At 32.4% G+C, this 24820-nt stretch overlaps 1 protein-coding gene across 1 annotated transcript; it reads left to right on the top strand.

Annotated features, from left to right (window-relative positions):
• Positions 1–52: 52 nt before the first annotated feature.
• Positions 53–22667, top strand: LOC137394363 (cysteine-rich motor neuron 1 protein-like). The gene is made up of 15 exons (XM_068081075.1): positions 53–110; positions 315–455; positions 1009–1149; positions 1361–1501; positions 1766–1912; positions 2568–2666; positions 3336–3425; positions 12898–13029; positions 19516–19656; positions 19863–20003; positions 20210–20350; positions 20562–20702; positions 20967–21113; positions 21769–21867; positions 22540–22667. The coding sequence occupies exons 1-15, from the start codon at positions 53–55 to the stop codon at positions 22665–22667; spliced, it is 1887 nt and encodes a 628-aa protein (XP_067937176.1).
• The last annotated feature ends 2153 nt before the right edge of the window (positions 22668–24820 follow it).

Raw genomic sequence — 24820 nt, 5'->3', positions numbered from 1 at the left:
AGCTGAAAGTTATGTCTGTACACAGTCTTAGATTCACTCTAGAGTTGATAACATGCAGTATTTCGCTCTCCTTATATTACTTGTTGTCGCCATCGGTTACAGTGGTGCAAGTAAGAGATATTTACTGTATTACTCTTTTCAACCAGTATTATCTATCAATATTTTTCATGTCAATCTTTTACCTACTACATATGCTGTTTAAGGACACATTCAGATTTTTTATACCTCACAGTTATTTCATCTGATATAACATATATTACGATGTTTGAATTAGAGGTAAATACTGTATTTATGAGATTGTTAAACTGTTTTAGCGAATCCAGTTGGTCCGTTTAATGGAGACTTGAGACGTTGCCCATTCGCTCAAGATTGCGATATCACACGCTGTCCGTTTGGAGCTCAGACAGATAGATTTGGTTGTCCTCTTCAAGGGTGCCCATGCACGCAACACCTTAGTGAGTACACAGTGGTTAACTTGTTTATACTCATTATACATGTTGTATGTATTTTCTGACTTTTGTTTCATTTGGAAATTACTTTAAAAATAAACAATGAATAATGCATAATATTCTATTTGATAGTAAATTGCAATGAGTGGAAAACTACTTGTATGTTTCCGACAACTTTGGAATACAATACAAAATTTATTTATTAATTTTAGCGAATCAAGTTGGTCCAATTAATGGAGACTTCAGACGTTGCCCATTTGCTCAAGATTGTGATATCACACTCTGTCCATTTGGGGCCCAGACGGATAGATTTGGTTGTCCTCTTCAAGGGTGCCCATGCACGCAAAACCCTAGTGAGTATTCCATGGTTTACTTGTTTATACTCATTATACATGTTGTATGTATTTTCTGGTCTTTGTTTCATTTGGAAATCACTTTAAAAATAAACAATGAGTGATGCATAATATTCTATTTGGTAGTAAATTGCAATGAGTAGAAAATTACTTGTATGTTTCCGACAACTTAGGAATACAATCAAAAATTTATTTATTAATTTTAGCGAATCAAGTTGGTCCAATTAATGGAGACTCCAGACTATGCCCATTCGCTCAAGATTGTGATTTCACACGCTGTCCATTTGGGGCCCAGACAGATAGATTTGGTTGTCCTCTTCAAGGGTGCCCATGCACACAAAACCCTAGTGAGTACACAGTGGTTTACTTGTTTAACTCATTTTTGTTTTTCTATGTCATATGCATATTCTGGCTTTTGCTTCATTTGGAAATTACTTTTAAAATAATCAATAAATTAGGCATAAGGTTCAGTTTGGTAGTAAATTAAACTGAGTAAAGATTTACTAATGTGTTACGGACAGCTTAGTTATGTAATCAAAACTTATTAATCAATTTTAGCGAATCAAGTTGGTCCGTTTAATGGAGACTTGAGACGTTGCCCATTCGCTAAAGATTGTGATATCACACGCTGTCCGTTTGGAGCACAGACCGATAGACTCGGTTGTCCTCTTCCAGGTTGCCCATGTGTACCTGGTTTTAGTGAGTACTGCTTTACATTGAGTTTATTCTATTATTATACACTATATTCAAAACTTTATAAAAGTATAATTAAAGCGTTTTACAAAATTGCAACATTTTTTTATTTATACACAGCTTTACAAACGATATAGAATAATTTAAATTAGTGTCTTCGATGATGGCTTACTAGCTTTTCCAGACCTGTCATACTTCTGTTACCTATTTATATTTTTTACGGCTCCTCCAGAACTTTCGAGTCTTTGTTACCTTCTGATCTTTTAACAGCTCCTCCAGACCTGTCATGCGTTTGTGTAACAGCTCCATGTAACTGCCCTGTAAGCTGTCCGAGACTATCCTGTCCTGTAAACTGTGCAGCAGGAAATGGTTGGGTGATCGGTCCTGATGGTTGCAACACGTGCCAGTGCAGACCTGGTAAGCTATTGACCTATTATAGCTTTAAGACTATAAAAAATGTATTATCCATCTACATCGAGTGGATTATGTGTGCATATATTATCTTGTTTTTAGTTCACATGGTATAATACAGAGTTCCATGTCTGTTTTACATCTTCTAATCAGCTCTTAGATTTTCACAACATTTCTTCTATAATGATCATATATATTTACTGTAAATCTTCTACACAATTCATATGTATTTACCGTATATATTCTAGCGAATATCATATACCATGTTTAAAAAGTTGAGCTTGTTGAAAAAGTGATGATCACAGGAGATTTTAGACTTGATTGAACATTAAATTTTCAGGACCACTCTCTATCTGCCCAGCATTAGCATGTCCAGCAAACCTTCGTTGTCCAAATGGGTTTACAGCGGATGTAAATGGATGTCCTACCTGCCAATGTAGTAAGTACATGTATACTGTGTTAGCTGCAGTAAAAAAGACTAACTTTTGACTTACATTTAGCAATGTATAATAATCACAAAAAATCCATTAATTAATTTCTTAGCAGTAACATAAACTGCAGAACAAATAACTATGGTTACAGACAAATAGACATCACTAAACTTATTAGAATTCACAGTTAGAGGACGTTCTCTTCAAGTGTTTTATGTCCGTTATTTCAGGACCATCTCCTGTCTGCCCAGCTCTGGTGTGTCCGGTAAACCTTCAATGTTCCAACGGTTTTGCACCTGACCAAACTGGATGTCCAACTTGCCAATGCAGTGAGTATGCTCCTATCATATAGCGTTATCTAGCTAATAAATAATACCTAAAGGTAGTCAATTCTTATTACTCAATTTCATTTATAAAGTGTGAGTTCTGATCTTATTCGAATCTTAAACATTGTACTTGTTTAAATCATACTTACTTTGCTGACATATATTGTACGAAGACTGTCATTTTCAAATTTACTCTGAACTACATAAGTTCAATAACATTTTAGTCAGCAGATTATTGTTCTTATTATTGTTATTCTCTCATCATTATTCAAACTTACCTGTTCCATTTAAATAGAAAATAGCTCTTTTATTAGAAGTGATACACTTTCATAGCAAACACTTCTAATTTTTAAAAGCATAAGAAGTGCACAGACTATTATAAACTTAATATAGTTTTAGTTTCATAGCCTTTAGTCCTTATTTACAACATTATATAATCTGTTATCAGTGAAACTCATTGATTTTGCCGAATCTTTTTTATTGTCATCATGTCAGTCACGGCAAATTTTATTGAATTATTGTGATTAATAACATTGAGTATTGTTTTCTCTTTACATTTTGAATGTTTTTAGTACAGAATATGATGTTGTATTTATAAAAATATATAAATGTAAATTTTGAGATTTTGTCTAAATGCGCTGTTGTTTTCATATTTTTATGCACTGATTGCAGACCCAACTGCCTGTCCTTTGGTGAGATGTACTGGTCCATGTCCTCTTGGTTTCCTCAGTGACCTAAATGGCTGCCAAACCTGCACTTGCAGTGAGTGTCTATTAGATCTTTTCATTGACTTTATTTAAGACTGGTGTTATGTGCCATTACATGTCAAGGAACAGTTTAGATAACAAATTATAAGAGAAGACAAATCTCCCTATACTGTATGATATACAGACTCTTAAATCTTGTTGATGATCTTATGTATTACCAACAATGTAGTCATAAGTTGTCCGCTTAATGTTTCTCAATCTTTGTCCAAGGAATCAAGACAAGAACCAGAAACTGTGTAGGTAATGGATGTCTTGGTAGAGATTTCCGAAAAAGGACATGCAGAAACAGAAGATGTTAAGGTAACAAAAATGTAATGTTTGTAAAAAAGATTCATTTTTGTGGTAAAATTTGGATACATTAAAATCATAATATATTATATCAGAAGTGAGTTAAATATTTTTTAATTTTCTTTTTGTCAAGTTACCAACATGGAAAACAATTGCGCTGTGTTACTGAACATCCTCGTGTTTATGATTTTGAACACATCTATATATATATTTCAAATTTCAGAGCTAAACCTATATTCTTTTTGATCAAATGATGAACAAGTTAGAATAAAATTAAATATTATACTGCTTCCGATTGTCGTATTCAAAGAGACTGTCACTCTGCATTATTAATCTCTGTTCGCTTTTGGTGTGCTTAGTTAATTCAACTGGTCAAGCTATCTTATTTTTATCTAGCCTGTGGTACCAAATTTATCTAACTTGAACACAAAAATAATAAATTAAGACAAAAGCGAAGCCAAAAGTAGAAACTTTTTTTATTTTTGGCATTAGCTTTCTAAACAGACATGCTCAAGAAAGTTGCATTATGCTGTAGTTTAATTTTGCAGGTTCGAAAAGCTTTACCTCTGCAAAATCGCCTTACCATGAAGATTCAAGCTTAAAGGCTTCATCATTAGTGTGGAATTTTCAACATGCTATGAACTGTTTTGTGAGGTTTCAATAATTTCTATGTTTTCTTCATTCATATACAAGAGATGGCCAGTCATATTTATGAAATACACAAAAATATGTTGCAGTACGCAGGCTTCATTAGTTTTTTGTTAACTGATGCCGGTTGCATGTTGTTAGTTGTTTTCTCTTGTTCTTTGACAATACAATGCCAGGTCTTTAAAGTCAGCAGTTTTTTTTTGTATAATAAATTTGTTACCTTAGATTCATTAAACTACACATAATCTCCAACCAGTTTAAATTCAATCAACCAGTAGATCTACCAACCTGGACAGGGAGCCAAAGCTACTAGCTACAAAACTAATACAATACTTCCTTGAGCTTTAAAGGTTGACTTGCAACAAAATTCACATTACAGTTATTTGGTATGAAAAGATTCACCATGTCTTACTCTGTTGACGTAACCACAAAATTTTGTTATCGTCTTGTCACGTATGTTTTCACGTGAATTAAAAAGCCAATAAACAGCTCAATATAAAACTTATCGTAGTACTAGTTTATGACAAACACTTTGGGTTTTACCGAAGACACCGTATCAAATATAGATGCTCGCTACATTACAGTTTTTTTCGGCATTATTCAATCGTCAAGTCGTAACCTGATCATCTGACCAAATACTTCGCAAATAATTTTTGCAGCACTTTTCGATATTCACAGGTGACCAACAGACTCGTCATGATTATCGGATAATGATGTGTACTCCTTCGATCTAAGGTTAAAAAGTTTAACGATTTTTTACGGTAAGTTATGTCAGTGCTAAAAGTGACAGCATTACAGGGACGGTAAAACAGACGCATAAGAACAATAGACATAGTTTTATTGAATGCGTGCAGTATATTTGTGAAAATTATTCGACGAATAAGGTTGAAAAAAGTGTAAACAGAAACCATCTCTCACAACTACACCACATTTGAGCCCTTTTGGAAAGATTATCCAAACTATGGCGGTCTCGTGTGGCTGCAATTTCCTGTTCGTTTTTGAACTTTTAGGAGCTTGTAATCACATTTCCACATAAGTTCTTTTTAAAGATGAGCCTACACAGAATCTTAGTAGAAGTTATCATAAAGTATCGGTATTTTTTGATGTCTTGGGTTTTTTTACGTTTGAGAAAATCGAACTGCCAGGATGTTTAAAGATTAAACTGAACAAGACCTGATGACGGTTTAAATGTTCAAAAGGAAAAGTATGCGTAGAATAGTATTACTAGTTAGCAATGTTGCAATAGTTGATATTGACTGTTGCGTTAAGTTGCAGCGGCTCTTGTCTTTATTCTTTCGGTCTATTAGCAACTAAGAGCGTCATAATTGCGCTTTGGCTTGAGCTGAGAATTTTAACAGTGATCAAGTTATATCGATTTCAACATTGAAGCATCCAAGAAATTAAATTCCCTTAAACATAAAAAAAAATTGAAAATGTTGGAAAAATATTGATAATTGCTAATGAAGTCAACCAAAATTTGAACTTTATCTTGAATGCTCCGCCTGTTTAATTTGTTATTTACTACCATAAAAGTCATGTCTTTTGTTTCTCCACAATTGAAGGTTACAAAACGAGTCCAAAAAATGGTACAACTCATAAATTCCGCATGGTAGGTCATCACTCCAGCAATTGCACCGACCAACCACCATGGAACCATATTCATTACTGCTACCGATAGTTATAATTTGCCTTTGACCACGACCTCTGAGAATTTCTATTAGCTCGCTTAGACAACAGAGTACTAGTATAAATAATATATAAATACCGGTATGTATTATATTGATAGACACGAATATCTTTGCACGAGTCTTTTTCTCTTGTTTTTTATAGTTTTATTTTATAAAGATAACATAGAATCTTTGTAAAATCCTTTAACAATGTGTAAAAAGTTAGTCTCACATAAGATATAAATATACATGTATATAATAGAAGAAGGCCTAAATTTCAACAATTCCTAAGTAATATTGAGATGCTTCATATATAGAGGAAAGTCTCTCCTTTCAGTCAAGCAGAACTCATAGTCTCGCTTGAAATTGAATAAATTCAGCAACACAAAAATAGGGTAATACGAGTTTGGGCTAGATATTGCATGTTGATTTGTATGTATATATAAATATCATATATCAAAGGCGTGTCACATCAATGCTAGAGCAGAGTAATTCTTTGACACAAACAAGAATAATAAAGAAGTTTATTTTTTAGTTTATGAGAAAGTTGACAGTTTTACACTATCCTGCATGTATAGAAAGAGGTAAACTATAGCCATATTCAAGACTTGGAAGGATTATACTCATGATGGCTACTCATTAATATGTAGTTCATTTTATAGATAAAGCAGTGACCAGCATTGAACCATGTTAATACTATTCACTTGGTAGACCAAAGTTCATTAATATTGATCAGAAAATCATGAGAAATATTCATTGACTTGCACATTTTTATGCAGCTACAAAGTAACTGCTGAATTCCTATAATATCGATGTTATACATATAACATGTATTCCTGTAAGTGCCGATTTTGCTCAAAAAATGGAAATGTACTGTTTTCATTGTGTGTCTAATAATTCATAGACGGGCATCAGTTACTGTATAACAAGGGTGATTACTGAGTATAAACAAAAGTGTTGGATGAGGCAGCGAGATTTAAGTTAGTCCATAAGTGAAGTAAACCATTAATATATCTAGCTAACTTTTAACCTAGATTAAATCAATTCAACTTACTAAATTATCTTAGCTAGACTGTGTCTACCTGATCTGGCAGATTCCGTGAAAGAACCAAAGACCGTGTAAATAATTGTCTTGGTCGATATTTTCAAAGAAGGTCATGCAGAAACAAGAGATATTAAAGTATTATTCTGTTTTCTGAGCAGAGTTGTCCATGTACCTGGTTTTACCAATGGCCAGGTAAAGACTTTCCTCGATGCATAACGTCCAGTATATGATGGGGATTTCTTACCTCTGAGACAGGTGTACAGTGTGCCCTCAGGATACGACTTGACCTGTTCTGAGGTTCACATGGCATGCTAAAAAAATCCTAAGAAACTTTTAAGATTAAGATATATTTCCAGTTATTATTAAAATTATATTAAATTATATATATTTTATAGACAAGACAAAATTTTTTTTTATAAGTATAATGTCATATATTTACAGTGGTATATTACTATAAAGATAAAATTATATATGTTTATATATATAGTGATATAAATATGAATTTATTCAATCATATTAAATTAAACAGCTGAAAGTTCATGAGAAGATGGCACACTCAAACAGTCAAATACCAATATTGGCGTGACACAAAACAAATTGGTCTGTAACCATGTGTAACTGCACAACATTTCAAATTTATTTCACATTCATAATCTCGTGCGCATGAGCGATTGTTATTCCAGTTTGATGAATTGTGAAGAAGACATGTTCCTCGTGTGCCACCTCATGTATAAGTCACAACCAGTTTATGCACCCATACACAAAAATCTCATTCATTCTTTAAAAAATTGACTATTTCAGATTTTTGTATAGATGAAATAATAACTTTACACTAGAAGTTTTGCTGACACTGTTTTCACAATGGCTGAAAAAAAAACAGGAAAAAACATTTTTCTCAGCTCAGCAATTATCACACGTAAAACCCAATACATCCCTTTTAAAACAACTAGCAAAGTTGGAATTGGATTTTCTTCTAACGAAAAGCCAGACAATTTTTCTTAATTTGCTAACAACGATCCACAATATTACGGAACTAGCATCGTTCTGGCTTGTTTGATGAAGTAGGTTGAAAAAGTTTTTAATGGGCCTGCTAACAGTTAAAGCGAAGGTGAGAACTGAAACTTATAAGTGAGTAAACTTTAGTAATATGAAGTTAAAACTCAGTCAAATAGTGCAAAGTACAAAGTAAACCTTAGCTTTAAGTGCGTGTTTAGTAAGCTAAATTAAAATTAAATGAAATAAAATTTATGTTATTCGTACGTCTGTCTTGAGAGTAAAGTTTCTCTTTGGGTATACTTTAATGTTAAATTTTTTGTTGATCATTGCCACTAAATATACTGAAAACAATAAAACTTCTGTAGGTAAGCATAGTTACTAAGGTTAACATACTAGTTCGTCGCTAGCTTTGAATATGTACAACACTTATATAAAGTGTAGATTACTTTGACCATGGAATGTTTGAATAATATAATAACTATTGTTTCTATATTACTACATAAGATTTTTCCGCCATGCCATGTGAACCTTAGTACAGGTCAAGCCGTATGCTGAGGCAGGAAAGACCATGTACACGGACAACTCTGCTCAGAAAACTGAATATTACTTTAACATCTCTTGTTTCTGCATGATCTTCTTTAGAAATATTTACCACAACATCAATTATCTACATGGTTTTTGGTTCTTTTCCCGCATCTGCCAGAGCAGGTAGACTTGGTCTAGCTAAGATAATTTAGTAAGTTATATTGATTTAATCTAGCTTAAAAGTTTATGACATGTAAGTTTCGAAGGTAAGAACTTTTCACAAGACATACTGCAAGTAGTACAGTGTAATGTTATATTTTTTTGCAGATCATAACAACTAAATACACTCAAGTTACCTAGATATAATAATGGTTTACTATATTTATATTTCAGCAATTGCCGCCTAGCTGAAAAAAAAGTGTCAGTCTATGAATATTTCTCATGATTTTCTGATCAATATAAACAAACTTTGGTCTACCAAGTAAATAGTATTAACATGGTTCAATGCTGGTCATTGCTTTACCTATAAGATTAACTACATAATAATGAAAAGCCATCATGGGTATAATCCTTCCAAGTCCTGAATATGGTTATAGTTTACCTCTTTCTATACATGCAGGATATTGTAACACTGTAAACTTTCTTACAAACTAAAGACAAATTTCTTTATTATTTTTGTTTATCTCAAAGAATTACTCTGCTCTAGCATTGATGTAACATGCATTTGATATATAAAATTATGCATTTATATATAAATACAAATCTATATGCGATGTCTAACCCAACATCGTGTTACCCTACTTGGTGTTGCAGAGTTTATACAAATTACATGTAAAGTGAGAGTTTGAGTTCTGCTGGACTGAAAGGAGAGACTTTCCTCTACATAAAACATCTCAATATTATTTGGGATTTGTCAGAATTTAGGCCTTCTTCTATTATATACATGTATAATTATATCTTATGTACACGTACAAGACTATCTTTTTAAATACTGTAAAAGCATTTTATAAAGATTGTATGTTTTCTTAAAAAAAAAGCTTTTAAAAGCAAGACAAAGACACTCGTGCAAAATATATTCGTGTCTATCGATATAATACATACCGGTATTTATATATTATTTATAGTAGTAATCTGGTGTTCTAGCGAGCTAATATAGATTCTCCGAGGTCGGGGTCAAGGGCAAGTAATAACTATCGGTTTTAGTAATCTAAACGGTTCTATGGTGGCTGGTTGGTGCAATTGCTATTTTTAATACCATTCCACGCGTACTTTGCTTTTGAACATTTTAACTGTGATCAAGTTTTGTTCCGTTTAATCTCAGAACATCCTGGCAGTTTGATTTTCTCAAACGTAAACAAAAATCCAAAAACATAGAAAAATACTGATACTTTATAATAAAATCTACTAAGATTAATTAACTCTTTGGCAATAAATATGTTTAGAGCTCAAGGAAGTATAGTACTAGTTTTGCAGCTAGTAACTTTGGCTCCCCGTCCAGGGTGGTAGACTGGTTGATTGACTTTAAACTGCTTGGAGAATATGTGTAGTTTAATGCATCTAAGGTAACAAATTTATTATACAAATAGAAACAGCTGACTTTAAAGACCTGGCGTCATATTGTCAAAGAACAGGAGAGAACAACTAACAACATGCAACCAGCATCATTTAACAAAAATTAATGAAACCTGCGAACTGTGGCATATATTTCTGTATATTTCATAAATATGACTGGCCATCTTTTGTATATAAATGAAGAAAGCATAGAAATTATTGAAGCTGCACAAACAGTTCATAGCATGTCGAGGTTTCCATAGTACAGATGAAGTCTTTAGGCTTGAATCTTCATTGTAAGATAATTTTGCAGAGGTTGAGCTTAGCAAACCTGCAAAAATAAACCACAGCGCAATGCAACTTTCTTGAGCATGTTTCTTTAGAAAGCTACAACCAAAAATACAATAATTTTTTTCTATTGGACCACACTTCTGTTTTAAAATAAGATAAGATAGCTTGACCATTTTTTTAACTAAGTGCACCAGAAGCGAACAGAAGTTAATAATGCAGAGTAACAGTCTGTTTGAATATGGCAATCGGAAACAATATAATAATTAATCTTAATCTAACTTGTTCATCACTTGATATGATGAAAATAAGAGATTATTGGTTTAGCTCTGAAATTTGAGATACATATAGATGTGTTTAAAATCATAAACACAAGAATGTTCAGTATCACTGTGTAATTACATTATTTTTCATGTCAGTGACTCAACAATTAAAAATTGAAAAAAAATATATCTGACTTCTGATATAATATAATATGATTTTAAGGTACCCAAAAATTACCACAAAAAGTGATTCTGTTTTTTCACAACATTATGCTCAGAATAGAGAATATTACCTTAACATATCTTGTTTCTGCATGTCCTTCTTTGGAAATCTCTACCAAGACATCCATTACCTACACAGTTTCTGGTTCTGGTCCCGCATGTACCAAAACAGCTAGACCATGGTCCCCAAGCGTTCCACTGATTGGTTCCTTGGACTAAAACAAAGATTGAGAAACATTTAGCGGACAACTTATAACTACATTGTTGGTAATGCATGAGCCCATCAACAAGATTTAAGAGTCTGTATATCATACAGCATAGTAGGATTTGTCTTCTTTCATACTTTGTCCCCTAAACTGTTCCTTGACGTGTAATGGAGCATAACAACAGTTTTAGATAAAGTCCATGAAAAGATCTAATAGACACTCACTGCAAGTGCAGGTTTGGCAGCCATTTAGGTCACTGAGGAAACCAAGAGGACACGAACCAGCACATCTCATCAAAGGACAGGCAGTTGGATCTGCAATCAGTGCATAAAACCTGAGAAAATAACAGCGCATTTAGACAAAACCTCAAAATTTACATTTATATATTGTATATAGACAAAATGAGATTCAGTACTAAAACATTTAAGATGTCAGAAGAAGACAATTATACTCTACGTTATTAATCAAATTAACCCAATTAAGTTTGGTGTGACTGACATCATGACCATGAAAAAGACTTGGTAGACTCATATAATTTAAATAATAACAGATTATATAATGCTGTAAGTTAGAACCACAGGCTATGAAATTAAAGTAATGTCAGGTTTATAATAGCCTGTACAGTTTTTATGCTTTTAAAATTTAAGAGTGTTTGCTATGAAAGTAAATAAATTCTTAATAAAAGAGCTATTTTCTATTTAACTGGAACAGGTAAGTTTTAATAATGATGAGAGAATAACAATAATAAGAACAGTAATCTGCTGACTAAAATGTTACTGAACTTATTTAGTTCAGAGTAAATTTGAAAATGACAGTCTTCGTGCAATATATGTTAGCAAAGTAAGTATGATTTAAACAAGTACAATGTTTAAGATTCAAATAAGATCAGAACTCACACTTTATAAATGAATTTGAGTAATTAGAATTGACTACCTTTAGGTATTATTTATTAGCAAGATAACTCTATGATAACAGCATACTCACTGCATTGGCAAGTTGGACATCCAGTTTGGTCAAGTGCAAAACCGTTGGAACATTGAAGGTTTACCGGACACACCAGAGCTGGGCAGACAGGAGATGGTCCTAAAATAACAGACATAAAACACTTGAAGAGAGTGTCTTCTAACAGTGAATTTGAATAAGTTTAGTGATGTTTATTTGTCTGTAACCATAGTTATTCGTTCTGAGGTTGATGTTACGACTAAGAAGTTAATGGATAGATTTATGTGATTATTATACTCTTAAATGTAAGTGAAAAGTTGTTCATTACTATGACAGCTAAAACAGTATACTTACTACATTGGCAGGTAGGACATCCATTTACATCCGCTGTAAACCCATTTGGACAACGTAAGTTCGCGGGGCATGCTAATGCTGGGCAGATAGAGAGTGGTCCTAAAAATTAAATGTTTAATTAGGTCTAAAATCTCCTGTGGTCCTCACTTTTTCAACAAGCTCAACTTTTTAACCGTGATATATGATATGTGTAGAATATATACGGTAAATACATATGAACTGTGTAGAAGATTTACAGTAAATACATATATATGATCATTGTAGAAGAAATGTAGTGAAAATGTAAGAGCTGATTAGAAGATGTACAACATACATGGAACTATGTATTATACCATGTGTTCTTAAAACAAGATAATACATACACACCAAATCCACTCCATGTGTAGATGGATAATAAACTCCATTATCGTCTTAAAGTTATAATATGTGAATAGCTCACCAGGTCTGCACTGACACGTGTTGCAACCATCAGGACCGATCACCCAACCATTTCCTGCAGCACAGTTTACAGGACATGATAGTCTTGGACAGCTTACAGGGCAGTTACATGGAGCTGTTGCACAAACGCATGACAGGTCTGGAGGAGCTGTAAAAGTATCAGAAAGTAAGAAAAATATGACAGGTCTGGAAGAACTGTAAAAAATCAGAAGGTAACAAAAACACAAAAGGTCTGGAGGAACTGTAAAAAAAATATAAAAGTAATATAAGTATGAAAAGTCTGAAAAAGCTAGTAAACCACCATAGAATATGCTAATTAATATCAGTGTGAATTGTTTGCAAAGCTGTGTGTAAAATAAAAAACTGCGGCAATTTTGTAAAACGCCTTAATTATACTTTTATAAATTTTTGGATACCATATATAATATTAGAAAAGACACAATGTAAAGCTGTACTCACTAAAACCAGGTCCACATGGGCAACCTTGAAGAGGACAACCGAGTCTATCTGTCTGTGTTCCAAATGGACAGCGTGTGATATCACAATCTCGAGCGAATGGGCAACGTCTCGAGTCTCCATTAAACGGACCAACTGGATTCGCTAAAATTGATTAATAAGTTTTTGATTATATTACTAAGCTGTTCGCAACAAACTAGTAAATTTTGAATTTGTTTATTTAAATACCAAATTGCACATTATGCCTCATTTAATATTTATTTTAAAATTAATTTTTAACTGAAGCAAAAGCCAGAGTATGCATATAACACAAACAAAAAATGAGTACAACAAGGAAACCACAGTGTACTCACTAGGGTTTTGCGTGCATGGGCACCCTTGAAGAGGGCAACCAAATCTATCTGTCTGGGCCCCAAATGGACAGCGTGTGATATCGCAATCTTGAGCAAATGGACAATGTCTCAAGTCTCCATTAAATGGACCAACTGGACTCGCTAAAATGCATAAATAAATTTTTGATTGTATTTGTAAGATGTCGGTAACATGTATGTAACTTTTCACTCAGTGTATTTTACTACCAAACAGAATATTATGTATCATTTATTGTTTATTTTTAAATTTTTTTTCAAATGAAACAAAAGCCAGAAAATACATATAACAGATATAATGAGTAAAACAAGTAAACCACAGAGCACTTACTGAGGTTTTGTGTGCATGGGCACCCTTGAAGAGGACAACCAAATCTATCTGTCTGGGCCCCAAATGGACAGCGTGTGAAATCACAATCCTGAGCAAATGGACACAGTCTCAGGTCATCATTAATCGGATATACTGGACTCGCTGAAACAGTTTAACGATCTCATGAATACAGTATTCACTTCTAATTCAAATATCATAATATATGTTATAATAGGTGAAAAACTGTGAGGTATAAAAAGTCTGAATATGTTCTTAAACAACAGATTTAGTAGGTCAAAGATTGACATGAAAAAAATATTGATAAACAATACCGGTTGAAAAGAGTTATACAGTAAATATCTCTTACTTGCACCACTGTAACCGATGGCGACAACAAGTAATACAAGGAGAGCAAAATACTTCATGTTATCAACTCTAGAGTGAATCTAAGACTGTGTACAGACAGAACTTTCAGCTATCTTTATATATACAAGCACACTGTGTATGTTACCATAGCAACCAGTAAATTAATGGTATGGATTGTAATGCATGATTTTCCTGTACTCCCCGATGACAGCCAATTATTAATCACTAATCCTCTCTATATTGAATGTATATTGATTACTAGTAAATATTCCTGCAATGATTGCATGTGTTACAAGATTTAATAAACCCATTGTGTCTGTACATAAGATGATTGCCCTAGGAAGTATTTCAACCCTTATTCGCGTGTCTAGTTTATATATATTTTTATTGATATAGTTATGCATAGAAGTTACTTACCTTGTACCGTATAACTAGCATTTCTGACCGATATTCTTGTTAGTTTAAAGCTGACTAATATTATGTAGACTCTTGTTCTTCTCTCAAATAGTTTACTATCTGAGTTTGATTCACTAATACTTACTGATGTTTAAAATAATAAAATGTGACAAAAATCCCTTAGAATTAATAGTCAGGAGAAATGAATCATTGTATCTACATATAAAATCAGCTTTTTATATATCACAGGTGCAAAAGTAAACGCAACCAGAAAATCTAATAACAATGTGGAAGTAACCCTCAACATTTTATATACAGTATGTAATGATTGCATTTATTCACACCCTTTACTCTATGTAAAAATCGATTGTAGCCAAATATTAAAGAAAATCTCAGTTTTAAAATGCTTTTAAGTTTAACGAAAGCCTGGAGTAACAATATTAGAATTTGTTTCCAAAAGAAAGTTGCTTGACAAACAATGAATTCGAAACATTGTGTTATGTTGTTGCTAAAAAGTGTGGCTTGTTAAAGAAATTTGAGTTAAATAACCAGATATCTAAGTCATGAATAATACAATATTTACATGTATGTCACTGATGTAGTTGAAAGGTAACTTTAAAGACTGCTTTCTGGTGTCAGCCAACATTATTATGTTTCAACCCAATGAAAACAAGTATTCCAACTACCTAAAACACTTTTCTCATGGTACATGTATATGTATTTTGAAAATGAGAATGGCAAAGGTTGTTATGCGTTACATACAAATCAATTTTGTATGCAAAGGCCTTATTATTACCAGTATCGTCGTATTCAAATATTTGATGGATAGCTTTTAGTAAAACAATAAATTTTTTATTTCGCTCAATTCTATGTAAAAAAAGTTATTATTAATTAGGCATATTCAGGACTTTTATTTTTTTTCTCAGTTTGTATGTATTTTATATTTTATTTTCTCAGTTTGCATGAATTTTATCGTTACCAATTAATATTTTATTGTAATTATAGCTAAGCAGACTTGAGTTAGCTATTACTTGCTAGTTATTTCACATCTAAACATTTTCATAGCTGCTTTATTTTTTTTAATTTATTTGACCTGCACAAAATAATTTCTTTATGACGTGGAGTTTGAAAGTTACAGTTGTTTGACAAAGTCTGAAAACTTGTACAGTTGTCTTTATGTTTTCTCCTAATTTATTCCAACTACACAAAACACTACAAAAACAACTACACAATCGATACTAGTGCAGATGGAAAAATGATATATCGCACTGTTTTTGTCTGACTGAACGGAGAGACTGTCGAAGCTCTTCCCATAAATGTGCACATGAGAAGAATTGACCTTGACTTCATAGATGATAATTGAACATTACACAACAATATTTTTAACAGAGGCATCATAATGTTTGGGCGAATTGCTAAAATAATTAACGTGTAGTTATGGTATATCGAATATGATAACTCCTTAAATCAAAATTTTCTAACAGGAGAATGGGTGTGAAAGTGTGATAGAAATACTAAAGTCATAGCTATAGCAAGACAATAAAAACGAAAAAGACACCTATGACCAATTTTCTCGCTACCTTGTTTAACACTTTGTTTAAAATTAGTATTTACTTTTGCTACTAGAGATGTCCGTCTATGAATCATTAGACATGCGATGACAGCAGCACATTTTGTTTCTCTTTGAGCAAAGTCAGCGCTTAGAGGAATACATGTTACATGTATAACACTGGTACTATATGAATTCAGCAGTTACCTTGGAACTTAACAAAAAGGTGTCAGTCTATGAATATTTCTCATGATTTTCTGACCAACATAAATGAACGTTGGTCTACTAAGTGAATAGTATTAACATGGATCAATGCTGGTCATTGCTTTATCTATAAGATTAACTACATATTAATGAGTAGCCATCATGGATATAATCCTTCCAAGTCTTGGATATGGTTATAGTTTACCTCTTTCTATACCTGCAGGATATTGTAAAACTGTCAACTTTCTCATAAACTAAAAAATAAATTTTTTCATTGCACTTGTATTTTTTGAACAATTACTCTTCTTTAGCATAGATGTAACACGTATTTGATATGAGAGTACTTTAGGTGAGTGCTCAAACTCCCAGGTCTCTGGTAGGAGACCCAAGTTAGAGCAGACTTTAACCCCATACGGGTTAGCCGGGGTGAGGAAACAATTTTATATATACATATATAGATATAAAAATATATATATATACATAATTATATATATATATTTATTAATTTGTATTGATATATAATATATATATATTTATATATATACATAAACACTTATATATGTTAACATTGCAGAGTCATAATAGCATAGCTCCTTACTGAACAATTTAAATTCATGTTCTACATATGCATAACTTTTACTGCTAGTGCTTATTGCAACAATAGAGCTTTTAGAAAACCAAAAGAAGCATTGACTGTATTTAAATCAGCATGTGATATACCTTACCTTTCCATATTTAATCAGCTCAGTGGTTTCCCTGAATTTTTCATTTCATAGATTATTTTGTTAATATTAACCTTTAGCTATACAGAACTGCTTGAAATTATTATTAGAGATTCTTTTAGCTTTCGAAAAGATTAAATTAAAAATGAGGATTTATTAATGTAATATTTGCTTCCGAATGCAGTTGTTAGATCTTTGAAAGAAATATAGAAACAGGTATATTTCTATGGAAAGTTTTGACTAGAACTAAACTATAACCTTACAGGAGTCTGGCAACATCACAAAAACTTTCGTGGTTTTATAATAATAAATAAATAATGATTCCTGTAACAAAGAGACATCTATAGAAATAATTACAATCATGCAAATGTTCAGCGTGTTTCAGCTCTTATTTTTATATCTCATTCTTATTCTTTTAAAAACATAACTTTTATAAATCTAATAATTCTCCATCTTTGCTCAGTTACAGTTTATAAATGATTATAGTTAGAATCTAGGATATGCCGGTATCAACACTGGTCATTGTTTATTTTATAAGATTAGCTACATATTAATAGCCATCATGGATGTAATCTTTCCATGTCCTGGTTGTTGCTATAGTCTATATTTTCATATCCACACAGGCTATTGTAGGACCGTCTGATTGGATACCAAGTTACTAAAAATTCTATTTTAAATCTCTCATTTTTTTAAGGAGTTACTTTGTTCTGGCTGTGATTTAACTTACTTTTCCTATATATGATATGTATCTACGTTACTCATATCTAACCTATCAATGGTTATAACTTAATACATGTGCACTAACATAATAGCCATCTGGGTGCATACCCAAGCACACAATACCTGTTTTCATTGGGTTGAAACATAATAATGATCGCTGACTCCAGAAAGCTGTCTTTAAAGTTACCTTTCAACTACATCAGTGATACTATAAATGTACATAATGTATTATTCATGCTCTAAAAATCTAGGTGTTTAACTCACTTTTCTCTAACAAGCCACACTTTTTTAACAACAACATAACACAATGATTCCAATTTGTTGTCTTTTAAGCAACTTTCTTTTGGAAACAAGTTGTAATATTGTTACTCCATGCTCACATTAAACTTAAAAGCATTTTAAAAGCTAATACCTTCTATAAGATTTGGATACAATCGATTTTTACATAGAGTAAAGAGTGTGAATAATTGCAATTAATACATCTAATGATATATATAAAATGTTCAGGGTAACTTTCACCGAATTTTATTAATAGGTTTTAATGTTGCACAGCCAATCACTAAGTATATGTTTAGTACTAATTCATATAGAAGAATTCATATATTTATATATAATATATATATATATATATATATAAATATATATATATATATATACATATATATATATATATATATATATATCTATATATATATAAATGTAGGTAATCATATGAATAATCATAAAACTTGATTATATAGTGTAGATACAATGATTCATCTCTCCTTACTATTACTCCTAATGAATTTTAACAACTTGTTATTATTTTCAACATCAGTAAGAGTTAGTGAATCGAACTCAGATAGTAAATAATTCAAGAGATGAACAAATGTTTACATAATATGAGTTAGTTTTAAACTAACAAAGATATTGGTCAGACATTTTACTTACACGGTACAAGGTAAGTAACTTCTATGCATAAATATATCAATACAAATATATATAAATTAGACACGCGGATAAGAGTTGAACTACTTCCTAGAGCAATCATCTTATGTACAGACACAATGGGTTTATTTAATCTTGTGACACATACAATCATTGCAGGAATATTTAATAGTAATAAATATACATTCAATATAGAGAAGATTATTGATTAATAATTGGCTGTCATCGGAGAGTACAGGAAAATCATGCATTACAATCCATATTTGCTAATCTACTCGTTGGTATGGTAACGCACACAGTGTGTTTGTATATATAAAGATAGCTGAAAGTTATGTCTGTACACAGTCTTAGATTCACTCTAGAGTTGATAACATGCAGTATTTCGCTCTCCTTATATTACTTGTTGTCGCCATCGGTTACAGTGGTGCAAGTAAGAGATATTTACTGTATTACTCTTTTCAACCAGTATTATCTATCAATATTTTTCATGTCAATCTTTTACCTACTACATATGCTGTTTAAGGACACATTCAGATTTTTTATACCTCACAGTTATTTCATCTGATATAACATATATTACGATGTTTGAATTAGAGGTAAATACTGTATTTATGAGATTGTTAAACTGTTTTAGCGAATCCAGTTGGTCCGTTTAATGGAGACTTGAGACGTTGCCCATTCGCTCAAGATTGCGATATCACACGCTGTCCGTTTGGAGCTCAGACAGATAGATTTGGTTGTCCTCTTCAAGGGTGCCCATGCACGCAAAACCCTAGTGAGTACACAGTGGTTAACTTGTTTATACTCATTATACATGTTGTATGTATTTTCTGACTTTTTTTTCATTTGGAAATTACTTTAAAAATAAACAATGAATAATGCATAATATTCTATTTGATAGTAAATTGCAATGAGTGGAAAACTACTTGTATGTTTCCGACAACTTTGGAATACAATACAAAATTTATTTATTAATTTTAGCGAATCAAGTTGGTCCAATTAATGGAGACTCCAGACGTTGCCCATTTGCTCAAGATTGTGATATCACACTCTGTCCATTTGGGGCCCAGACGGATAGATTTGGTTGTCCTCTTCAAGGGTGCTCATGCACGCAAAACCCTAGTGAGTATTCCATGGTTTACTTGTTTATACTCATTATACATGTTGTATGTATTTTCTGGTCTTTGTTTCATTTGGAAATCACTTTAAAAATAAACAATGAATGATGCATAATATTCTATTTGGTAGTAAATTGCAATGAGTAGAAAATTACTTGTATGTTTCCGACAACTTAGGAATACAATCAAAAATTTATTTATTAACTTTAGCGAATCAAGTTGGTCCAATTAATGGAGACTCCAGACTATGCCCATTCGCTCAAGATTGTGATTTCACACGCTGTCCATTTGGGGCCCAGACAGATAGATTTGGTTGTCCTCTTCAAGGGTGCCCATGCACACAAAACCCTAGTGAGTACACAGTGGTTTACTTGTTTAACTCATTTTTGTTTTTCTATGTTATATGCATATTCTGGCTTTTGCTTCATTTGGAAATTACTTTTAAAAAAATCAATAAATTAGGCATAAGGTTCAGTTTGGTAGTAAATTAAACTGAGTAAAGATTTACTAATGTGTTACGGACAGCTTAGTTATGTAATCAAAACTTATTAATCAATTTTAGCGAATCCAGTTGGTCCGTTTAATGGAGACTCGAGACGTTGCCCATTCGCTAAAGATTGTGATATCACACGCTGTCCGTTTGGAGCACAGACCGATAGACTCGGTTGTCCTCTTCCAGGTTGCCCATGTGGACCTGGTTTTAGTGAGTACTGCTTTACATTGAGTTTATTCTATTATTATACACTATATTCAAAACTTTATAAAAGTATAATTAAAGCGTTTTACAAAATTGCAACATTTTTTTATTTATACACAGCTTTACAAACGATATAGAATAATTTAAATTAGTGTCTTCGATGATGGCTTACTAGCTTTTCCAGACCTGTCATACTTCTGTTACCTATTTATATTTTTTACGGCTCCTCCAGAACTTTCGAGTCTTTGTTACCTTCTGATCTTTTAACAGCTCCTCCAGACCTGTCATGCGTTTGTGTAACAGCTCCATGTAACTGCCCTGTAAGCTGTCCGAGACTATCCTGTCCTGTAAACTGTGCAGCAGGAAATGGTTGGGTGATCGGTCCTGATGGTTGCAACACGTGTCAGTGCAGACCTGGTAAGCTATTGACCTATTATAGCTTTAAGACTATAAAAAATGTATTATCCATCTACATCGAGTGGATTATGTGTGCATATATTATCTTGTTTTTAGTTCACATGGTATAATACAGAGTTCCATGTCTGTTTTACATCTTCTAATCAGCTCTTAGATTTTCACAACATTTCTTCTATAATGATCATATATATTTACTGTAAATCTTCTACACAATTCATATGTATTTACCGTATATATTCTAGCGAATATCATATACCATGTTTAAAAAGTTGAGCTTGTTGAAAAAGTGATGACCACAGGAGATTTTAGACTTGATTGAACATTAAATTTTCAGGACCACTCTCTATCTGCCCTGCATTAGCATGTCCCGCAAACCTACGTTGTCCAAATGGGTTTACAGCGGATGTAAATGGATGTCCCACCTGCCAATGTAGTAAGTACATGTATACTGTGCTAGCTGCAGTAAAAAAGACTAACTTTTGACTTACATTTAGCAATGTATAATAATCACAAAAAATCCATTAATTAATTTCTTAGCAGTAACATAAACTGCAGAACAAATAACTATAGTTACAGACAAATAGACATCACTAAACTTTTTAGAATTCACAGTTAGAGGACGTTCTCTTCAAGTGTTTTATGTCTGTTATTTTAGGACCATCTCCTGTCTGCCCAGCTCTGGTGTGTCCGGTAAACCTTCAATGTTCCAACGGTTTTGCACTTGACCAAACTGGATGTCCAACTTGCCAATGCAGTGAGTATGCTCTTATCATAGAGTTATATTGCTAATAATTAATACCGACATTGTAAATGTTGCCAATTCTTATTACTCAATTTCATTTACAAAGTGTGAGTTCTGATCTTATTCGAATCTTAAACATTGTATTGTTTAAATCATACTTACTTTGCTAACATATATTGCACGAAGACTGTCATTTTCAAATTTACTCTAAACTAAATAAGTTCAGTAACAATTTGGTCAGCAGATTACTGTTCTTATTATTGTTATTTTCTCATAATCATTAAAACTCACCTGTTCCATTTAAATATAAAATAGCTCTTATATTAGAAGTGATACACTTTCATAGCAAACACTTCTAATTTTTAAAAGCATAAGAAGTGCACAGACTATTATAAACTTAATATAGTTTTAGTTTCATAGCCTTTAGTCCTTATTTACAACATTATATAATCTGTTATTAATGAAACTCATTGAGTCTATCGGATCTTTTTTATTGTCATCATGTCAGTCACGGCAAATTTTATTGAATTATTGTGATTAATAACATAGAGTATTGTTTTCTCTTTACATTTTGAATGTTTTTAGTACAGAATTTGATGTTGTATTTATAAAATATATAAATGTAAATTCTGAGATTTTGTCTAAATGCGCTGTTGTTTTCATATTTTTATTCACTGATTGCAGACCAAACTGCCTGTCCTTTGGTGAGATGTACTGGTCCATGTCCTCTTGGTTTCCTCAGTGACCTAAATGGCTGCCAAACCTGCACTTGCAGTGAGTGTCATTTAGATCTTTTCATTGACTTTATTTAAGACTGGTGTTATGTGCCATTACATGTCAAGGAACAGTTTAGATAACAAATTATAAGAGAAGACAAATCTCCCTATACTAATGTATTATATACAGACTCTTAAATCTTGTTGATGATCTTATGCATTACCAACAATGTAGTCATAAGTTGTCCGCTTAATGTTTCTCAATCTTTGTCCAAGGAATCAAGACAAGAACCAGAAACTGTGTAGGTAATGGATGTCTTGGTAGAGATTTCCGAAAAAGGACATGCAGAAACAGAAGATGTTAAGGTAACAAAAATGTATTGTTTGTAAAAAAGATTCATTTTTGTGGTAAAATTTGGGTACATTAAAATCATAATATATTATATCAGAAGTGAGTTAAATATTTTTTAATTTTCTTTTTGTCAAGTTACCAACATGGAAAACAATTGCGCTGTGTTACTGAACATCCTCGTGTTTATGATTTTGAACACATCTATATATATATTTCAAATTTCAGAGCTAAACCTATATTCTTTTTGATCAAATGATGAACAAGTTAGAATAAAATTAAATATTATACTGCTTCCGATTGTCGTATTCAAAGAGACTGTCACTCTGCATTATTAATCTCTGTTCGCTTTTGGTGTGCTTAGTTAATTCAACTGGTCAAGCTATCTTATTTTTATCTAGCCTGTGGTACCAACTTTATCTAACTTGAACACAAAAATAATAAATTAAGACAAAAGCGAAGCCAAAAGTAGAAACTTTTTTTATTTTTGGCATTAGCTTTCTAAACAGACATGCTCAAGAAAGTTGCATTATGCTGTAGTTTAATTTTGCAGGTTCGAAAAGCTTTACCTCTGCAAAATCGCCTTACCATGAAGATTCAAGCTTAAAGGCTTCATCATTAGTGTGGAATTTTCAACATGCTATGAACTGTTTTGTGAGGTTTCAATAATTTCTATGTTTTCTTCATTCATATACAAGAGATGGCCAGTCATATTTATGAAATATACAAAAATATGTTGCAGTACGCAGGCTTCATTAGTTTTTTGTTAACTGATGCCGGTTGCATGTTGTTAGTTGTTTTCTCTTGTTCTTTGACAATACAATGCCAGGTCTTTAAAGTCAGCAGTTTTTTTTTGTATAATAAATTTGTTACCTTAGATTCATTAAACTACACATAATCTCCAACCAGTTTAAATTCAATCAACCAGTAGATCTACCAACCTGGACAGGGAGCCAAAGCTACTAGCTACAAAACTAATACAATACTTCCTTGAGCTTTAAAGGTTGACTTGCAACAAAATTCACATTACAGTTATTTGGTATGAAAAGATTCACCATGTCTTACTCTGTTGACGTAACCACAAAATTTTGTTATCGTCTTGTCACGTATGTTTTCACGTGAATTAAAAAGCCAATAAACAGCTCAATATAAAACTTGTCGTAGTACTAGTTTATGACAAACACTTTGGGTTTTACCGAAGACACCGTATCAAATATAGATGCTCGCTACATTACAGTTTTTTTCGGCATTATTCAATCGTCAAGTCGTAACCTGATCATCTGACCAAATACTTCGCAAATAATTTTTGCAGCACTTTTCGATATTCACAGGTGACCAACAGACTCGTCATGATTATCGGATAATGATGTGTACTCCTTCGATCTAAGGTTAAAAAGTTTAACGATTTTTTACGGTAAGTTATGTCAGTGCTAAAAGTGACAGCATTACAGGGACGGTAAAACAGACGCATAAGAACAATAGACATAGTTTTATTGAATGCGTGCAGTATATTTGTGAAAATTATTCGACGAATAAGGTTGAAAAAAGTGTAAACAGAAACCATCTCTCACAACTACACCACATTTGAGCCCTTTTGGAAAGATTATCCAAACTATGGCGGTCTCGTGTGGCTGCAATTTCCTGTTCGTTTTTGAACTTTTAGGAGCTTGTAATCACATTTCCACATAAGTTCTTTTTAAAGATGAGCCTACACAGAATCTTAGTAGAAGTTATCATAAAGTATCGGTATTTTTTGATGTCTTGGGTTTTTTTACGTTTGAGAAAATCGAACTGCCAGGATGTTTAAAGATTAAACTGAACAAGACCTGATGACGGTTTAAATGTTCAAAAGGAAAAGTATGCGTAGAATAGTATTACTAGTTAGCAATGTTGCAATAGT

Source organism: Watersipora subatra, chromosome 4 (genome assembly GCF_963576615.1).
Source record: "Watersipora subatra chromosome 4, tzWatSuba1.1, whole genome shotgun sequence".
Lineage (NCBI taxonomy): Eukaryota > Metazoa > Bryozoa > Gymnolaemata > Cheilostomatida > Watersiporidae > Watersipora > Watersipora subatra.
The sequence above is the reverse complement of the archived record's forward strand: the minus strand, read 5'-3'. Positions and strand labels throughout refer to the sequence as shown.

Bases quoted from the DNA above. Each gene is read 5' to 3' on its own strand.
- LOC137394363 (XM_068081075.1), top strand. From the start codon at position 53: ATGCAGTATTTCGCTCTCCTTATATTACTTGTTGTCGCCATCGGTTAC. The intron at 3,426-12,897 runs GTGAGTGTCTAT...TGCAACCATCAG, and splicing joins CTGCCAAACCTGCACTTGCA to GACCGATCACCCAACCATTT. The intron at 20,351-20,561 runs GTGAGTACACAG...AATCAATTTTAG, and splicing joins CCCATGCACACAAAACCCTA to CGAATCCAGTTGGTCCGTTT.